This window comes from Lepisosteus platostomus, chromosome 9 (assembly GCF_059453375.1).
Source record: "Lepisosteus platostomus isolate fLepPlt1 chromosome 9, fLepPlt1.hap1, whole genome shotgun sequence".
NCBI classification, from domain to species: domain Eukaryota; kingdom Metazoa; phylum Chordata; class Actinopteri; order Semionotiformes; family Lepisosteidae; genus Lepisosteus; species Lepisosteus platostomus.
In genome coordinates, this window is record NC_142619.1 from 55,839,609 (window position 1) to 55,858,579 (window position 18,971).

General features: G+C 39.0%; 1 protein-coding gene across 2 annotated transcripts in view; it reads left to right on the plus strand.

Annotated features, from left to right (window-relative positions):
* Positions 1 to 15,188, plus strand: part of slco1c1 (solute carrier organic anion transporter family, member 1C1) — a 54,220-nt gene extending 39,032 nt beyond the window's left edge. For both annotated transcript variants that reach the window (XM_088645702.1, XM_088645703.1), the window contains exons 11-15: positions 846 to 1,011; positions 7,269 to 7,453; positions 8,662 to 8,726; positions 9,969 to 10,086; positions 11,958 to 15,188. In XM_088645702.1, coding sequence (XP_088501828.1) covers positions 846 to 1,011; positions 7,269 to 7,453; positions 8,662 to 8,726; positions 9,969 to 10,086; positions 11,958 to 12,183 — 760 coding nt within the window. In that variant the 3' untranslated portion in view covers positions 12,184 to 15,188. The remainder of the gene's footprint in view (positions 1 to 845; positions 1,012 to 7,268; positions 7,454 to 8,661; positions 8,727 to 9,968; positions 10,087 to 11,957) is intronic.
* Positions 15,189 to 18,971: the final 3,783 nt, after the last annotated feature.

The window sequence follows — 18,971 nt, forward strand, 5'->3', positions numbered from 1 at the left end:
CCAGGGCTTTTCTCGGAAAGAGAAGGGGTGTTACCCCGGCATTCTGGCCAAATTTCCTATTGGCCTTTACCAATAATGGCCTCCTAATAATCCTCATCTGTGAATTGGCTTCATCACTCTGTTCTCCCCACTGATAGCTGGTGTGTGGGGAGTGGACTGGCGCACTATGGCTGCCATCGCATCATCCAGGTGGGTACTGCACATTGGTGGTGGTGGAGGGGAGTCTCCATTACCTGTAAAGAGCTTTGATTGGAGTGTCCAGAAAAGTACTATGTACTGTATGTGTAAGGACACCAAACACCATTGTTACATCTGCACTAAAATTCCAGCTTGGTGAGGGCTGACGCTTTGAGCTATTGACTGATGATATTGCCTTATCTGTCATGTAAAAAACAAAATGGGACAAAGACCAACAGTAATACATTAACTCTACAGAGTTAGTAGTAGGATTGTTGGTCAGTCTGAAGCTGGTTTCATGACTAAATTCTTCATACTGTAGGGCATTATATAGTACGGCCTTCCTAAAGCTAATTTAGTTAGTTCAGCAGTATCTACCTTCTCCATCTAATTTGCTGTGAGTCTACTGCACCTCACCCTAGGGGCTGGTGTACTTGTTAGATGAAATGGGTCTCCTCCTGTATGCTAAGCACTTTGAGGTCCTTTGGGTTCTCTTTCATTCGTAAGGTTTAAATGCTTTAATACAATGGTCGTGCACCACTGGGCTTGAATCCATTTTCTTATATGCAACATGGATATAGTTTGGTATGTATTTGTTACAGCTTCCACATGTCATAAAAACGACACTTAATCATTTTTTTCTTTTCTTTCTTCATGTACATACGAAGTGTTCAGCAAGTTTCTCACCACGAGAGGTCATTGTTCGCAGACTGCAATTCTGGTTGCCTTTGCTCAGGGAAGGAGTGGGATCCAGTTTGTGGTGCAAATGGAGTAACCTACATTTCTCCTTGTCTGGCTGGCTGCAGAGTTTCAAGTGGATCTGGGAAAAATACGGTAAGAAAATCTAGTATGAAAGATCGCTTGTCTGTATCTGAGGATACGATAGAATCTGCTGGATCCAGCTACTTCTCTCACATCATTGAAAATAACCATAACAATCCTAGATACCTTTTCTCCACCATCAACAGACTGCTGAAGCCAAACTGCCCCACCACATTACCTGCCTCATCCCAACTTCGCCACACTTTTTTAGAGATTGAAAACATCGGGCATCACATTCTGTCCACAATGCCTGTCGCCTCCACAGCTCCTCCCTGCTTGCCTAGCTTAGCTTTACTTGTTCCCTTCTTTCTTCTTGACTCTGCATCCATCAGTAAACGGGTCTTGCATATGAATTCCACCATTTGCCTATTAGAGCCCATTCCTTCCACTTTATTTCAGCCCTGTTTTCACTGCTCTTTGCTCCATTGTCCTCAGTATAATAAATGAATCCTTGAGCAATGGTGTCAACAAACGGTCCTTAAAATTGCACTCTTACCCCTGTGCCAAGAAAACAAACATGCCTTTAGACAATCTAAAAATGTTTCTCCCCATTTCCAATTTGCCCTTTCTTTCACAAATTTTGGAATGTGCCGTTACAGTTAGAATCATCTCCTTGGAAATAACCTCTTCGAACTCCTCGAATCTGGTTTCCAGCACAGTGCAGAAATTTCCCTTATTAAAGTCACTATCTTCTAATGGCTTCTTGTTGTCTTTCTGTCCTTATTCTTCTTGATCTCAGTGCTGCTTTTGTCACTGATAACCATGATATCTTACTTTCTCATCTTGAGACTGTATTTAGAGTTTCTGACACTGCTCTTAAACGGTTCAAGTCATACCTAACTGATCGCTTTCACATTGGCTGTCTTGGCATATTTAGCTCTGAAATTTGACTTTTTAAGTCTGGTGTTCCTCAGAACCTGATACTAGGTCCCCTGGTTCACGTTCCCATTTGGTCAACTTTTAAGATCACATGGCCTAAATGATCATTTCTATACTGTTGATGCTCAAATCTATGTCAATACCAAACCTGTTGTGGCTGTCTCTGTTCTATCTAATTGCATCTCTGACATAAAAACATAGATGATTCAAAACTTCCTTCATCTAAACTGTGAAAAGCCTGATGTCATGCTATCTGAACCCCCCTTCAGCTTTGTAAAGCTAATGCAGTAACCCTATCTATGGATGGCACTGTACTTGAGCTTCTGTCTAAATGGAAAAATCTGGGGGTAATATTTGAGTCGAGCTTGACGTTTGATCTGGGAAAAATACGGTAAGAAAATCTAGTATGAAAGATCGCTTGTCTGTATCTGAGGATACGATAGAATCTGCTGGATCCAGCTACTTCTCTCACATCATTGAAAATAACCATAACAATCCTAGATACCTTTTCTCCACCATCAACAGACTGCTGAAGCCAAACTGCCCCACCACATTACCTGCCTCATCCCAACTTCGCCACACTTTTTTAGAGATTGAAAACATCGGGCATCACATTCTGTCCACAATGCCTGTCGCCTCCACAGCTCCTCCCTGCTTGCCTAGCTTAGCTTTACTTGTTCCCTTCTTTCTTCTTGACTCTGCATCCATCAGTAAACGGGTCTTGCATATGAATTCCACCATTTGCCTATTAGAGCCCATTCCTTCCACTTTATTTCAGCCCTGTTTTCACTGCTCTTTGCTCCATTGTCCTCAGTATAATAAATGAATCCTTGAGCAATGGTGTCAACAAACGGTCCTTAAAATTGCACTCTTACCCCTGTGCCAAGAAAACAAACATGCCTTTAGACAATCTAAAAATGTTTCTCCCCATTTCCAATTTGCCCTTTCTTTCACAAATTTTGGAATGTGCCGTTACAGTTAGAATCATCTCCTTGGAAATAACCTCTTCGAACTCCTCGAATCTGGTTTCCAGCACAGTGCAGAAATTTCCCTTATTAAAGTCACTATCTTCTAATGGCTTCTTGTTGTCTTTCTGTCCTTATTCTTCTTGATCTCAGTGCTGCTTTTGTCACTGATAACCATGATATCTTACTTTCTCATCTTGAGACTGTATTTAGAGTTTCTGACACTGCTCTTAAACGGTTCAAGTCATACCTAACTGATCGCTTTCACATTGGCTGTCTTGGCATATTTAGCTCTGAAATTTGACTTTTTAAGTCTGGTGTTCCTCAGAACCTGATACTAGGTCCCCTGGTTCACGTTCCCATTTGGTCAACTTTTAAGATCACATGGCCTAAATGATCATTTCTATACTGTTGATGCTCAAATCTATGTCAATACCAAACCTGTTGTGGCTGTCTCTGTTCTATCTAATTGCATCTCTGACATAAAAACATAGATGATTCAAAACTTCCTTCATCTAAACTGTGAAAAGCCTGATGTCATGCTATCTGAACCCCCCTTCAGCTTTGTAAAGCTAATGCAGTAACCCTATCTATGGATGGCACTGTACTTGAGCTTCTGTCTAAATGGAAAAATCTGGGGGTAATATTTGAGTCGAGCTTGACGTTTGACACATACAGTTGCAAGAAAAAAGTTGTGAAACCTTTGTAATTACCTGGATTTCTACATTAACTACTCAGAAAAATGTGGTCTTCAACTAAGTCACAATAATAGACAAACACAATCTGCTTAAACTAATAACACACAAACAATTGTACTTCTTCTTGTCGCATCGTTTAAACATTCACAGTCTAGGTTGGGAAGAGTATGTGAACCTCTAGCCTTATGACTTTTCCAAAAGCTAATTGGAGGCAGGTGTTTCAATCAATGAGATGAGATTGGAGGTGTGGGGTGGAGGTGCCATGCCCTGTGAAAAAGGCACACAAAGGTTGGTTACTGACAGAGTCTGCTCTTCTCAAGAAAGAACTGTTCATGTGAACCATGCCCTGATCAAATGAAATATCAGAGGACCTTAGAAGAAGAATTGTAGAGATGCATAAAGCTGGAAAAGGCTACAAAAGCATTTCTGAAGGCCTGGGTGTTCATCAATCCAAAGTAAGACGAATTATCTACAAATGGAGGAAATTCAGTACTGTTGCTACTCTCCCTAGGAGTGAGCGTCCTGCAAAGTTCTCACCAAGAGCGCAGTGTGCAGTGCCAAAGGAGGTGAAAAAGAACCCTAGGGTAACAGCAAAGGACCTGCAGAAATCTCCTGAACTTGCCAAAGTCTCTGTTCATGTGTCCTTCTATAAGAAAAACACTGAACAAGAATGGTGTTAATGGAAGGACACCACGGAGGAAACCACTGCTCTCCAACTTTTGAATTAACAATAAAACAATTATCTTTAAAGATTAGAAACAATAAGGTGTCATGCATCTGAGTCACATTCTTGATAACAACATTTTCATACCCTTTAATGAACTCGTTGAGAAATATGGTATTGGGAAAGAACAATATCTCCACTAGCATCAGTTAAAATCAGTCATTAAGTCTAGAATTAATATAACACACAGCAATTTACAGCCATCTTGGTTAATAGAAGAAATCCTCATTACTGTTGAGTTTTGATTCAACAATATACCTCCCAATAACAAAGTGGGAAAAAGATTTAGCACTCAGTCCTGCCACTGAGTTCTGGGCACAGATGTGCAAGAATACCTTCTCAATGTACTAATAATATTAACATACACCATATTCAATATGATTGTGATTCATAGAGTGCATTTTACTCAACATAAAATGTATAAAATGAATTAAATGGGCTTAATAAATTCAGATACATGTGCACACTGTAGATTGGATACTCCAGATAATTACTTTCATTCTATTTGGCTCTGTCCAACAATACACATTTTTGGCAAGCAGTTATCAATAGAATGTCCCTTTTCATGAGTTGCAGCATTCCACTATCTCCCTCTCTATGTTTACTTGGAGATCTCTCAGTATTTGATCCACCAATTCAAAAGCCACGGATAATCCTTATTGCTTTTTTTTAGCTGGAAGTCTAGAAATACAGTTAGTGTCACACAATGATTAAATCTCACGGATCACATGTCAATGGAGAAAGTGTCAGCCTCCATTAAAAACCAAACTACACATTTTGAAGAAACTCGGGGCCCGTTTATTGGCAGTTTTAATATTTAGTTCACGCTTCCATATACATAGTTGTCATAACATACATAATATGTACACGTTTACAATCCGTGAATAACAGATTATCAACATGTGACTTTTGCTTTGGCAGGAGCCGATATCACTCGTTCCCCCCTGTCATTCTCACCCGGAATGACTACTGTTGTAATATTTTTCCTGTTTGAGTAATGAGTGTACTATACCAGTTCTCACCATAATATCTCCCTCTTATACTTTTACTTACTTCTCTCCTGTCAAGTCTTTTCTTGTAATGTCTTTTTAATATGACATATCCTACGTCCTAAAACAGAAAGAAAAAGCCACAGGGTACAGCTTTCTGGCTGGTTCAGGACACAGCTGTCAGCTCCACAGGAGAAGCCACAGTACGATTATGAGTGGGACTGCTGTTCAGAAATGTGATGCAGACTGTTGCTTTAACTAAATCATACATGTTGATTTGAGCCTCAGACTGGTGGAAATATCTTAACTGAGGAACGAGTTCGGCTGGCCTCTCGCCGAGCGGCTCCGCTAGCATGTTGAATCCAGGTCACCTGAGTGTCTCTCCGGGGGTGCAGAGGACAGGGCCGGGACATGGACATGTGCAGCTGGAGTGACTCTCCGGACGTGCAGAGGTCAGGGCCGGGACATGTACATGTGCAGCTGGAGTGTCTCTCCGGGGGTGCAGAGGACAGGGCCGGGACATGTACATGTGCAGCTGGAGTGTCTCTCCGGGGGTGCAGAGGACAGGGCCGGGACATGTACATGTGCGGCTGGAGTGACTCTCCGGAGGTGCAGAGGACAGGGCCGGGACATGGACATGTGCGGCTGGAGTGACTCTCCGGGGGTGCAGAGGACAGGGCCGGGACATGTACATGTGCAGCTGGAGTGTCTCTCCGGACGTGCAGAGGACAGGGCCGGGACATGTACATGTGCAGCTGGAGTGTCTCTCCGGGGGTGCAGAGGACAGGGCCGGGACATGGACATGTGCAGCTGGAGTGACTCTCCGGGGGTGCAGAGGACAGGGCCGGGACATGGACATGTGCAGCTGGAAATCCAGTTAATTCCAAAGGTTTCACAAACTTTTTCTTGCAACTGTATGTGCAACATATTGTCAAAATATAATTCTTTCACCTCAGAACTATCACCAGAATACGTACTTTGTTGTCGCTAACTGTTGCTGAGAAGCTGGTCAACTCATTAAGGCTCTACTTGCTGGGTTTTCCAAATCGATCAAAGTTTATTTATCAAATGCACAACAATACAGCATGCAGCAGTAGTTGCTGGCAATGAAATGTCTTTTCTGCGAGCTCACCAGGGATAAAGATTACAAAATTAAGATGAAAAAAAATAAGGTTACATAAATAATAATGCAATGGATATTGAATAAAATAAACTCAGACAAAAATCAGTCTAAATAGAGCTGTGATGTGTCCAGGGTGTATGCAATACATTATGTGCAAGTAGTGCAGTATGCTGAATACAGTGATAACTGTATGTGGATGCAGCTATTACGGGTGATTTTCTGAAGGAGCTGCGGGTTGGCTATTTAGCAGTCTTATTGCCTGATCCACATTGAGCAAACTTCAGTATGTCCAGAATCTGGCAACCAGAATCCTGACCAGGTCTAATGCAAGTGATCACATTACTCCTATCCTAGAGCACCTGCTCCTACTGTACCCCCATCTACTGTCTTCTCTCATTGTGTATTTTCATAGTATATATATATATTTTGTTGTTGTTGATGATGTTTTTTTGTTGCTGTTTGAGAAGCCACCTTTACAGGTGCGATATATTGTTTTATTATTATTATTATTATTATTATTATTATTATTATTATTATTATTATTATTATTACTACTACCACTGTATCCAGTACTGTACTGTATTGTGATCATCTCAGCAGGAATAAACATAATAACAGGCCTCTAAAGGTTTGCTATTCTTGTAACAGCTTGGCAACGGTACTCTTGATTCATAGACCACCGAGACCTCTTGTGCAGATCCAAAATATTTTAGACTGGTGATCTATGAGCTACAGTAGATAGACATTTTTATTTTATTTGTTTTTCACCTTTTTCCTAGTAAGCAATTTTTATTCTCAGTTGAAACTGCAAACTCAGTCCTCCCCGTTTTTAAATCGGAGCGTTCTTCTTCAATGTTCTTCACTTCAACTAACGCTGTTTTTCTGCATCAGGTGTTTGATAACTGCAAGTGTCTGATGGCCGCTGGCTCTGCCACTGGGAATCTCACAGCAGTTCTGGGGCACTGCCAGCACAGGGAAGGATGTGAAAAGGTCTTCCCCTATTTCTTAGCACTGTCTGTCCTCACGTCCTTTGTCATCTCTTTGGGAGGTACACCAGGATACATACTGTTAATAAGGTAAAGCTGTGGCTCATTTCACCTGCAGCTTCAGGTGACAGAAAACAGTGATGACCCAGGTGTTTGTAGATGCGACAGCAGTACTGCTTTCTGAAGACATGGGCACTGGTGTTCAGTGACCATTAAAAATGAAAATACACATTAAACATACTTGCAATATGAATTAATGCTGTGGTAGACCTACATACAGTATACTTGAATTACAGTGAAAAGTATGTTAGGTACAAAAAATGAGAAACTTATGTTGCTGTGTTTAAAAAAATAAACAGGCTATGGAGTCTTTATACACTATGACTGAGTTACTAAAATTATACACTTTTGCCTATATTAATCTCTTGAACTGAAATACATATTTCATTAGTAGAGAAATCATGAATTGGATAGAAATGATTAATTTCACTTCACTGTTCCAGTAAATTTGCTTTTTAAATTCAAGTTCAATTAACTTTATTGGCATGTACTGTATGACGAATTACTGTGTTGCCAGGGTAGATACAAGTCTTCTCTGTAAGAAATATTATAAATGAGGGGACAATTTGACCCATCTGGCCTGTCTGTCAGGATGAGAAACCAGGGTTTTCAGCTTCAAAAAGATGGTAGGGTAGCATGGTAGGATAGTCCTACAGTCCTTTATATAAAGAAATGCTTCGTGATCCAGTTTTAAATGCACTTCCACATAGTTACATTTAGAATTAACATTCCCTCAAGCAACAAAAAATGTGTATGGTTGCTTTGCTCTATGGTGCAGAGCAGCAATATCTTTTGTATAACTAAAATTGTGCATTGACCAAAATTGTGAGTATACTGAATGTGATTTGTCTTGTGCATTGTGCAATTTTAACATCACAGCATTGATTGATTTTCAGTTGTGAATATATAGCCTAAAATTGCATTTTTATTGCTTTCCCACTATAAAATGCAGAAGTTATGTGTGAATAATACATATAGAAACAATTTCTTGTAGTTTTCATTCAAAGATCACGTAGCTTAGAGTACCCACATGAGGGAGACAAAGAGTGATGTTTCCAAACATTTCATGTTGCATTTTGTTCTCAGCATGGTTTGGTTTTTTATATATTTTTCCAGGCATTCACTAAAAGACAAATAGAAGATAGTCCTCTTATATGTATGTGAAATATATCATACATTATTGTTTTATTATTATTGTTTCTGTTGCTTAGTCAAATGTGCAACCAAATTCCTTCTAGGTGCATTAAACCAGAATTAAAATCACTGGCCTTAGGATTCCACACACTGGCCACCAGAACACTTGGTGAGTTTTGTTAAATGTTATGTAATTATTCATGTTAAACAATCTAAACAACCCAGATAGTATCCCAGGTAAACTGCACCTATTGGTCCAGCGCTGGCAGTAACTTAGTTGTAACATTGCTCTCACTGCAACTCAGACAGCTACAGTTTATTGTTGACTAAACGTATATTATCTTTGGCCTGCATGAACCGTTTTAAATGTTAAAGACTATGGCATCAGCCTCTTTTTTAGATCTATGTTGAGATTAGTGTCTTTTTGAACTAAGAAGTTTCAGATTTGAATTTATAGTGGAGTCAAAAGGTTAAAAAATGGTCTGTCTCCATAATCTTATCTAAATATGTATGTTAATTGAAGAACACAAAAATTATTACAAACAAGAAGAGGCATCTGCTTCAACAACATGTTCCCAAGTTCCCACAGCCCTTTTTGTAAATAAAGTGCCCAAAACTGTCAGAACAGAAAATGGTAAAAAAAAGCCTTATATACTGAGAAACATTATTTTCAGTTTTAAATGCATTTACTTTTAGTTTCTGATTGTGTTGTCTGGTTCAGGTTTCACTGTTTAATCTAAAGAAGGTCACCGAGTTGACTTTGACAGCCTTTGAGGACGTTGAAAACTTGAATCATGTCCCTTCGTCGTCTTCTCTCTTCAAAACTAAATTCGCTCACTTCCTTCAGACCATTTGACTAGTTGACTAACTATACCATAGTCTAAATTATTGACAGAAATTTGTAAGACCGGGAGTCCTAGTTTAAGTTCCTGTGGTACTCCACTAATTACATTACCTTAATTTGTGCATTCACTCCTTATCAGTACCCTCTGATTTCTAATAACCAATTCTCAATCCAAACACACACACCCCTAACATCAAATGTCCCCAATGTCTAAACAAACATTCCCCTGTCTACTACCTGTATTTTAAGAATTTATCTTGCATTAGGTAATTAATGGCAATTTGGATAGTAGTGAAAGACAGTTTGTTGGTATGGCCCATGTCAGTGTATCTCATTTGGCTTTATGAAGAATCAGCAATATAAAACATTCTAGACTAATAATCATCCAGATCTAGATTTTATACATAACACCTTTGGCTTAATTTGACATAAATGTGGATAACCTGGGCAACTGTAACAAATTGTGGTGCATATACATTTTTACCTCTGTTTTTTCATAGCTACAGTATTGGAATAGCTGTGTATTAGATTACAACATCTGTTTTATCTGAGTGTTGCTTTTTCCAGCTGGAATCCCTGCCCCCATATATTTTGGGGCTCTTATTGACACAACCTGTGTGAAGTGGGGCAGGAAGAAATGTGGAGGACAGGGAGCATGCAGGCTATATGACACCAGTGCTTACAGGTAATTTCCCAAGTGGCAAAATACTTTTCAGTGATGCTTTGGCATTTTAGAGGCATATAATAATAATAATAATAATAATAATAATAATAATAATAATAATTGCTTACACTTATATAGCGCTTTTCTGGACACTCCACTCAAAGCGTTTTACAGGTAATGGTGACTCCCCTCCACCACCACCATTGTGCAGCATCCACCTGGATGATGTGACGGCAGCCATAGTGCACCAGAACACTCACCACACATCTCATATCAGTGGGGAGGAGACCAGAGTAATGAAGGCAATTCATAGATGGGGATTATTAGGAGGCCATGATTGGTAAGGGCCAATGGGAAATTTGGAAAGAACGTTGGGGTTACACCCCTACTCTTTTTGAGAAACGCCCTGGGATTTTTAATGACCATAGAGAGTCAGGACCTCGGTTTTTACGTCTCATCCGAAGGATGCCACCTGTTTACAGTAAAGTGTCCCCGTCACTATACTGGGGCATTAGGACCCACATGGACCACAGGGTGAGCGCCCTGAGCGCCCCCACTAACACCTCTTCCAGCGGCAACCTTTTCCCAGGAGGTCTCCCATCTAGGTACTGACCAGGCTCACACCTGCTTAGCTTTAGTGGATTGCCAGTTGTCAGTTGCAGAGTGATATGGCTGCTGGCTATATAGAATGTTAGTATCTGAAGAACTGCTTCAGCATGCATTGGCTGCAAAGTAACAAGGAAAGTAAATCTTAATTTCACGCTGAAAAGCAGGAAGAAGAAACAGAGTGTTTCAGCTGTTAATTAAGCCTTCTTCAGGTGTGCCTGAACTCTAACCCTAACTCCATATCTGAAGAAAGCTGAATAGCCAAAATGCTGTGCTGCTTCTTTCTACTTTTCAGTTTGGAGTTACCTTACTTGATCTTGATCCAATAAATTTTTTCTCATTTCTTGTGAGCCTTAGGTAACATTCATAATTTAAAGACACAAGGGGTTAGGGTTAGGATTTTTAGGATAGTGCTTAAAACTACTGTAGTCCCAAGAACATAGTTATAATTTTGAATTAGAGAAATAGCCCTTCATACTTGGAGCCAAGGTTTAGTCTGATTGTAAAATAGTTGTCAGTCCATTTTCTTGTAACGTAGACTACTGCTAAGTTAATTTAGTCTTCACAGTAAGCAAATTAATTAACAGTCATTGGGAAATTGTTCCATTGCTTTATTTGTAGCCTTTAGTGTGTTGATTATGTTACCACAAACAACTTATCAGATTTATGCACAAAAGCTGCAGGTGCTCACAAGTACTAGTTTTATCTTAGCCAAACATCCCCTGAAGAGTAGCATTACTCTGATAGCTGCTTAGGAGACTAGTGCACTGTATTATGCATGTAGTAGGTTTAAATGTACTGTAAATTTAACTAGCATAACTGCAAATACTGTTTGCAAGCCGTTTTGCCGTTTTTACCCACAATCATAAAACAAGCAATTTGAAGAAAAAAACAGCAGTCTTGACCATTTTAGGACCCTCACTTACTATGTGGTCAGTTTCCAAGTTCTTTTAACATTTGCTTTGCTTGTGTTCTTTATGTGAATGCTCTAGTAAGTGAATTGCCCTCTTGTGTGATTATATTCCCTTCACTCCCATGTGTATTGCAGTGTGCTGAGGGGAAAAAATATTTTAAAGTGACTTGAAAACAGAATGACCACAAATGTTTATTTGTTTTATTTTAGAGCATTCAGATCCATATGATAAAGGTATCAAAAAAATTACTTTCTGAATATTTTATTTAGACAGTTTGTGTGTGACCTGTGATATTTTCATTGGTTTTTCATAGGTGGGATTCATATGCAGATATGTTTCATTAATAAGCTGTATGCTGTTGTCTCTTTCCAGAGTAGTGTACCTAGGGCTGACTTTGGGCTTGCGAACTGTATCGTTTTTCCCGTGTGTGGCTGTGTATGCGCTGTTGAAGAAACACGTACAACATGAAGCAAAAGACTCGCTCGCCAACAGAGGAGCAGAGGTGGAATCCTTGAGGAAGGAAGAGGTGAACTCTTTTCACTGTGACCACTTGATAAGGACATCAGACTGCCATCCGGACAAGGAGACCCGACTGTGAAGGGGAGGATGTGCCTTTTGTTTAAACCTGAAGACGGTGGCGAAAAAGCCACATTGAATGTTTTTCTTAGGACATGAATGATACTGAGCATCAAAAGAAACATATCACTGTGTTTAGCCTATGTAGGCTTTTAAAAAATGAAGTATTTGGTTATGTGATAATTACATATGTACAGTAAGTCTTCAGTTCGATGAATTGATCATCTTACTATGACACACCCCAGACTTTATTGCACATGCACTAAATCACCTCAGTATTGAGATCTGATTGGGCCCACAATGAAGCCTGATGTAAATCAAGAAAGAAAGCACAGAATGGAAGCCATGTGTCCCACTTATCCTCAACACACTGGTTTCATGCCATCTGGATGCCTGGAGGCCATCCCACACTCTGTTCACCCTGTGGAGGTGTCCTGCTGACAAGATGTTACAGCTGAACACAGGCCGGCCACAATCTGGGAGACCTTATGAGACCTCACAGCAACTGATGGGGTGATGACCTGACCACCATCATCTAGTTTCTACAGTCCTCCACTCATATAGGATTGAGAGCACAGTGCTTTAGTGATCACGCCCTTGCTGCCCTTCCTCCTGGCTCGTCCTGGCACGACAACAGTGTAGGAGAACCACGCACATCCTCGTGATGCTCATCACTACGACTTTGTTGTGAGGTGAGGATGCCTCGTGTTGATGCCCTACTCACCAGTTTATGAACTCTACTGTTCATGCGCAGAATACTCTGGGAAAAGTGATGGGATTTAGGGCTCAATCCAGTGAACAGGCACATTCTGGTCTAATTCTACAACAGGGACAGGTACAAAGCATGCATTGCACTTGTACAGCTTGTATTGCTTCCAGTGGTCGCCTCACATGCTGCTAACCTGTGTCTCTCATGGAAGACCTCCAGCTGATGGCAGATGATAATCAGCGTTAGGAATATTACTGCATCTGTCATGTCTGTTCAATAAAATGTCAAAGCACCTTTTCAAAAAAGATTGCCATAATCTTACGAACATTATACATTTGTTACAGTTTTTGAGTGCTAAGATTCTTTTGATGCTCAGTATATATATTTCAAGTTGACCACTGTAGATTTTAAATTAATACTCTTGAAATGTGCATTTGGTGTTTCAACAAAAATGAAACTATGAATCTTTCTTTTCTTGTAGAGAATAATATAAATCATTTGGATTAATTTTATGGACAGGATTTGAAAAATGTTATGTTTGTAGAACTTTGTTTTCTTGATTAACTTTTTTTTTTACTTTTCAAAAAACCCATGCACAATATACTGCCATTTCACTGTGCAGTTTATCTGCTACATTAGTATGAAGTTTTACTTACTCTTTGGTTCAAATTCTAAAACAGTGGTACACCAGGCAGTTACTGTATCTACCTTTAGTGTTGCACTACTCAACAGAAATCTATTTCCCATATAGATCACATACATTTGAAAGTATTATTATTAGTAGTAATTATAATATTATTACAAGCTGTACATCTTTTATATTAAATGGGCTGGAGCTGTATTGTTTCTAAAAAGACAAGAACTGATTTGATGAGAAAACCATGTTCATTATATGAGTAATGGAAAAAGGTATTCCCTGCAGTGATTAGCATTATATCCTGTAACCATTCCTTCACGTAAATGGATTTGGTCATTGCTCTGACATACTGTAAATGTGTAAAACGTCTGTTGACTTGGTAGTCTATAAAGAACAAAAGGTGTTACATATGGCTGTCAGTTCATGGAGGAATGTCTACTGCTTTCATTTTCAACTGGACCAATGAATTGAACAATCTGTAAATATATAAATATAAATCAAGAACAGCAGGCAATAATTTACCTAAATTCTTATGGGAGTATAAAACAAGCTAATCATTTTATTGACACACTGGCTTTTTTCAAGAACTAGCTAGATGACATCCTTGGATGAAATAACTACTAAGTACCAAATGAGCTAGGTATATCCAATAGTCTGCTCTTATTTGCAACTTTTCTCATTTCTAATGTTGTTAAACTAATTATTTTTTAGACATAAGGTCTTCTTGTAAATTATTTACGGTGATTACTGAGGACATTCACTTTATTAAATGTATGATTACTTGGAAGACACATCAGAGCCTGGTTAGGTGTATTACCATCCATTTTCTAAAGTGTCCAAAACAGCATTGCAAGGGAGCCAAAGTCTATCCTGGCAAACAACTTTCGCAAGGCAGGATACACTCTCGATGGGACACCAGTCCATCTTAGGGCAGACACAGACATGCACAGACTCACACCAGAGACAATAACCTACCAGTACAGTATGTCTTTGAACAGTGGGAGGAAACCCATGCGAACCCAGGGAGAACATACAAAGTCCATTCAGATAGCACTTCAGGAGTTGAACCCAGGGCCACAGTGCTGCAAGGCAGTAATGCTGCTCTATTCCAGTTATGTGGTTAGTTAAATAATTAAACCAATAATGACATTGAGAGCTCCAGTGAGCAAAAACCATGAGACACTAAGTCTGACACCCTGTTTTAAAAGGAAGGATTCCCTTTGCTCTGCCTGTACCATTTAAAGATATTCCATTGTTTTAGTGGTCATTCAATCTCAGGGAGATAACGTGCCAGTGATTAAACAAAACCATTCACCTTTTTCCCCCATTCAGTTGGTTATTTAATCATCTTTGGTGATAAATGTCTGATTTAACTAAGTATAGCTTTGTTTGACATTGAAATTACTCAAAAGAAAATGTCTTCTGCTGTGAAAACCTAGGTACAAACTTCACCAGTACAGCGTTAGTGGTTAAATGAAAAGGTATATGCTGTATATTTGTTTCTTACTGAATGGAGTGTTTTCTTTTCTTGAGAAAATAAACTGCCCAAGTGTATCACAGACATATAGAATTTAAACCATTGCACTTTGAAGTACCTCATTTTATTCAGAAATTGAAATGTATAAAATGTCACCATTGTGCCTAGAGAAAGTATTTTGACAAATAAATCTGGTTTGTAAAACTGTTGCATGTCATTTCTGTCTGTTGTCATTGCATTTTGAAGTAGATGATGTTCAAATAGGTTCAAGTCTTGGAAGAAAAAATGTTGGAAGATTTTAGGAGTTGGATATTATTTAGAGATCAAAATAAGAGTAGGATTTGCAACGGAGCAAAAGCCTCTTAAAAATGGATAGTAATAAGGAACAAGTAAAGGTTTATTCCATGCTGAAAAGAGAAGAAAAACAATGTTTCGGCTGTGGAGCCTTCTTCGGGAGCCTTCTTCACACCCGAAGAAGGCTCCACAGCCGAAATGTAGTTACTTTTCTTCTCTTTTCAGGATGGAATAAACATTTACTTGTTCCTTTGCAACCTATGCATGCTGACGCAGCTACCTGCATGGATAGTAATAATAACTTTAACAATGAGAATGAACTTCAGATAAACTATGCAGAGCTTAGAACAGCATCTGCTCTATTTGAAGCTCAAATAGTCTACAAAACCGCCAGAATTAGTGTTATGGGCTGCATAGATCTACAAAAAAAGTGGTAGTCACAAAATTAAAAATCCTTACATTTCCAGTTACTGACTCCGAATATTTTTTGCCAATTCACGATTGAATAGATTATTAGTTAACTGTCTAGTTTTATCTATCCATTCATTTCCTTACCTCTCAACGCAATTCAGGATCGGGGGGCTCCAGAGCTTATTTTGGCAAGAAACAGACACAAAGTGAGGATTGACCACTTAGCCCATTCAGAGCCATGGTGGTCTAGCCTATCGTCTGTGGCACAAGTTGGGATACACCCTGGATGGGATGCCAGTCTATCACAGAGCGCACAAAGACAAAAACCCACACTAAGACCACTATTCCTAGAAGCCAATTAACCTACCAGCATGTCTTTGGAAAGTGGGAGGAAACGAGCTCCCAGAGGAAACCCACACAGACATGGGGAAACAGAACATAGACAGAACCCAGAGGGTGAGAGTCAACAATGTTTTATCTAACCAGAAGCATTCCTCTACTGGGTCCTCCAAGGGTGTGTATTGTCTCCCTTACTCTTTGTGCCATACACAAAGGATTGCAAGAGCTATCACCACTCAAGACACCTAATCAAATTTGCTGACGACTCTGTCATTGTTAGCCTGCTACAGGCCAACAGGTGGAGCCGCGGACCAGTCGTTGATGACTTTGCCACCTGGTGTGAACAAAACTTCCTCAAGCTAAATGTGTCTGAGACCAAAGACATGGTAATTGACTTCAGGAAAACAATAACACACTCCCACCCTAACCTACATCGGGGGAGATTCGGTGGAGATAGTAGAACAATACAAGTACTTGAGGACTGTTCTGGACTCCAAGATTAATTTTGAAGACAATATTGACCTGATCCTCAGAAAAGGTCAACAGCGTCTTTTTTTTCTTAAGGAAGCTTAAATATTTTAAGGTTGATGATTCATTGTTGATTTTGTTCTACTGGTCCTTCCTTGAATCTGTTCTAACTTTTGCCCTGATCTGCTGGTTTGGCAACCTGAATCTGAGAAGCAAGAACAAACTGGGTGCTGATCTTCCAGCCTTCTCTTCCATCTATCATTCACGTGTTTTCGGTAAAGCAAAATCCGTCTGCGATGATTCTTCACAGCCCTTCGTTAATAACTTCCAGTTATTCCCATCAAAACACAGATACCGACTCCCCAACTCCAAAACCAACAGATTCAAGTTCTCATTCATACCTGTAGCCACATAATTAATAATAACAAATTATTACTATATAATAATGATAATAATAATTATCATTATTGCCATATTGTATTATAGTATTATTATTATTATTGTTATTATTATTAACACTTGACCTTCTTCTAAGTAAATACGTATATTGTTACTCCTGTCGTTTTTTTCCTGTCCATCTGTACACCAACACTGCTGCTGTAAAACAACTTGCCCCCCCAGGGATAATAAAGACACCCCCTATCTCTAAAACTCCACACAAATAGCACCCTAGGAATTGAACCCAGGGCCCCAGCACAGTGATGCAACAATGCTCACCACTACACCACACCTAACACATTGCAAATAATTCACAATAACTATAATGCTTTAATTTTCCAAACCCCATCTACTGTATAACATAGCAGAAAGTGTCTGTGCAGTCATTCCATCCCTATTGTAAAGACGTATGACAGACACAGGCTGTTCAGTGAGTGAAAATAAGAACACAAGACAGGTTACAAATGAAAGCAGTCTATGTGGTTCATCTATCTTGCTTGGCTGCTGGTAGTGTTTTGCATTTTTATGTTTGACTTTTGTGTTTATTTTACTGCCACATACTTCCATTTAAAAAGCAATTGTCACTCTTGGAATCTTCCCCATATCCAAATGTGGCAAAACATATGCATTGTTATTAAAACATAAGAACAGTTATGACTGGCCTATCTAGCCTGGTAATTAGTTTGGTAATTAGTAGCTAAGTAATCAGAGGCAATCATCTCTCCATTTCCAGAAAAATACCAGGGTTTACATTTTCACAACATGACTGGGAAGCGTGTTTTATGCCCACACAGCCCTTTGTGCAAACCCTATGTATAAAGAAGTGCCTCCTGTTGTCAGTTATCAGTGCACTTCCACTTGCTTTGCATTTGTGTTCTGCGGTTTGTATGTCACCGTTGATTCTGAAGATATCCACTGGGTTGGCTTTGTAAAATCCTTTGAGGAATTCGAATACTTGAATCTGGTCCCTACGTACTGGTGTCTTCGCTGTTCAAGTCTAAAAATGTTTCATTTTTTCAGCCTGCCAGTGTAGAACATACCCTTAAAACTAGGAATGCTGGCTTAACAATACATACCTGGTCCCTGCTGCATGGTTCCTTATTCCAGCTCTGGGTCAAAACAAGTCCTGTTTTGGAGCCAACATGGTCATCTTCTACAAGGGCCTCCCAATCTAATTTACATTTAGATATTAATTACAGTAACTGAAAATTAAATAATTGCAATCATCCTTTTCAATGTTCTATTTCAATAAACCATCTCACAAGGCATGGCATTTCACCGAGTAGAGCTCAAAGCTCAAGCACACATACTGTATGCAAAACATGTAAAGGGAGGTTAAATATGAAAAAATATAAAGTTACAAATTGGGCTTTGCAAGTTACTGGTATGAAGGTAAGATTCAGTTTCACTAACATCACTTTTTTTAAATGATTTTTTTTTTCTTAAGAGGATTTGGAGAAAAACATCTGTAGTATAGTTTTTCTTTTGTGTTTGTAAAATAGTACTATGTTTTAGATATATTGATAGCGTACTGTGGATGTTTAATAGATATGTCTTTGAATTAAGATACTTAAAACCAATATTAGGCATCAAAAACTATGTTGCAGCTGATGACGTCCTTAATTTGGAATTACATCTTTGATCTTGACTAATACCTCCATGTTTCTTATATGTTCTACAAACTTTTGTTATTTACTGTTAACATTTATACAAGGTGCCTGAGAGAAGAACAGTAAAAAAGACAAAAACTGCAAACAGCATCATCTTTGACATTCTTTATTTTGAAACAAAAAAACTCCAACCTTTTTGTAAAAGATTTTTTTGGTAAATCTAGTCACTTACATATATACTGTAATCTTACAGGAAATACTCAATAGAAAATTTATTCTGTACAGTTTAATGTGCAGAATTTCTCCCAAAGGGACAATAATAACAACATTTTTAATTAATCCCTCTCTTCTGCCCCCAATTGTTTCATTTAGTGGTCAAATGTTATACTGTGAAAACATTATCAGAAAGAATCGGGTACTAGGTTAC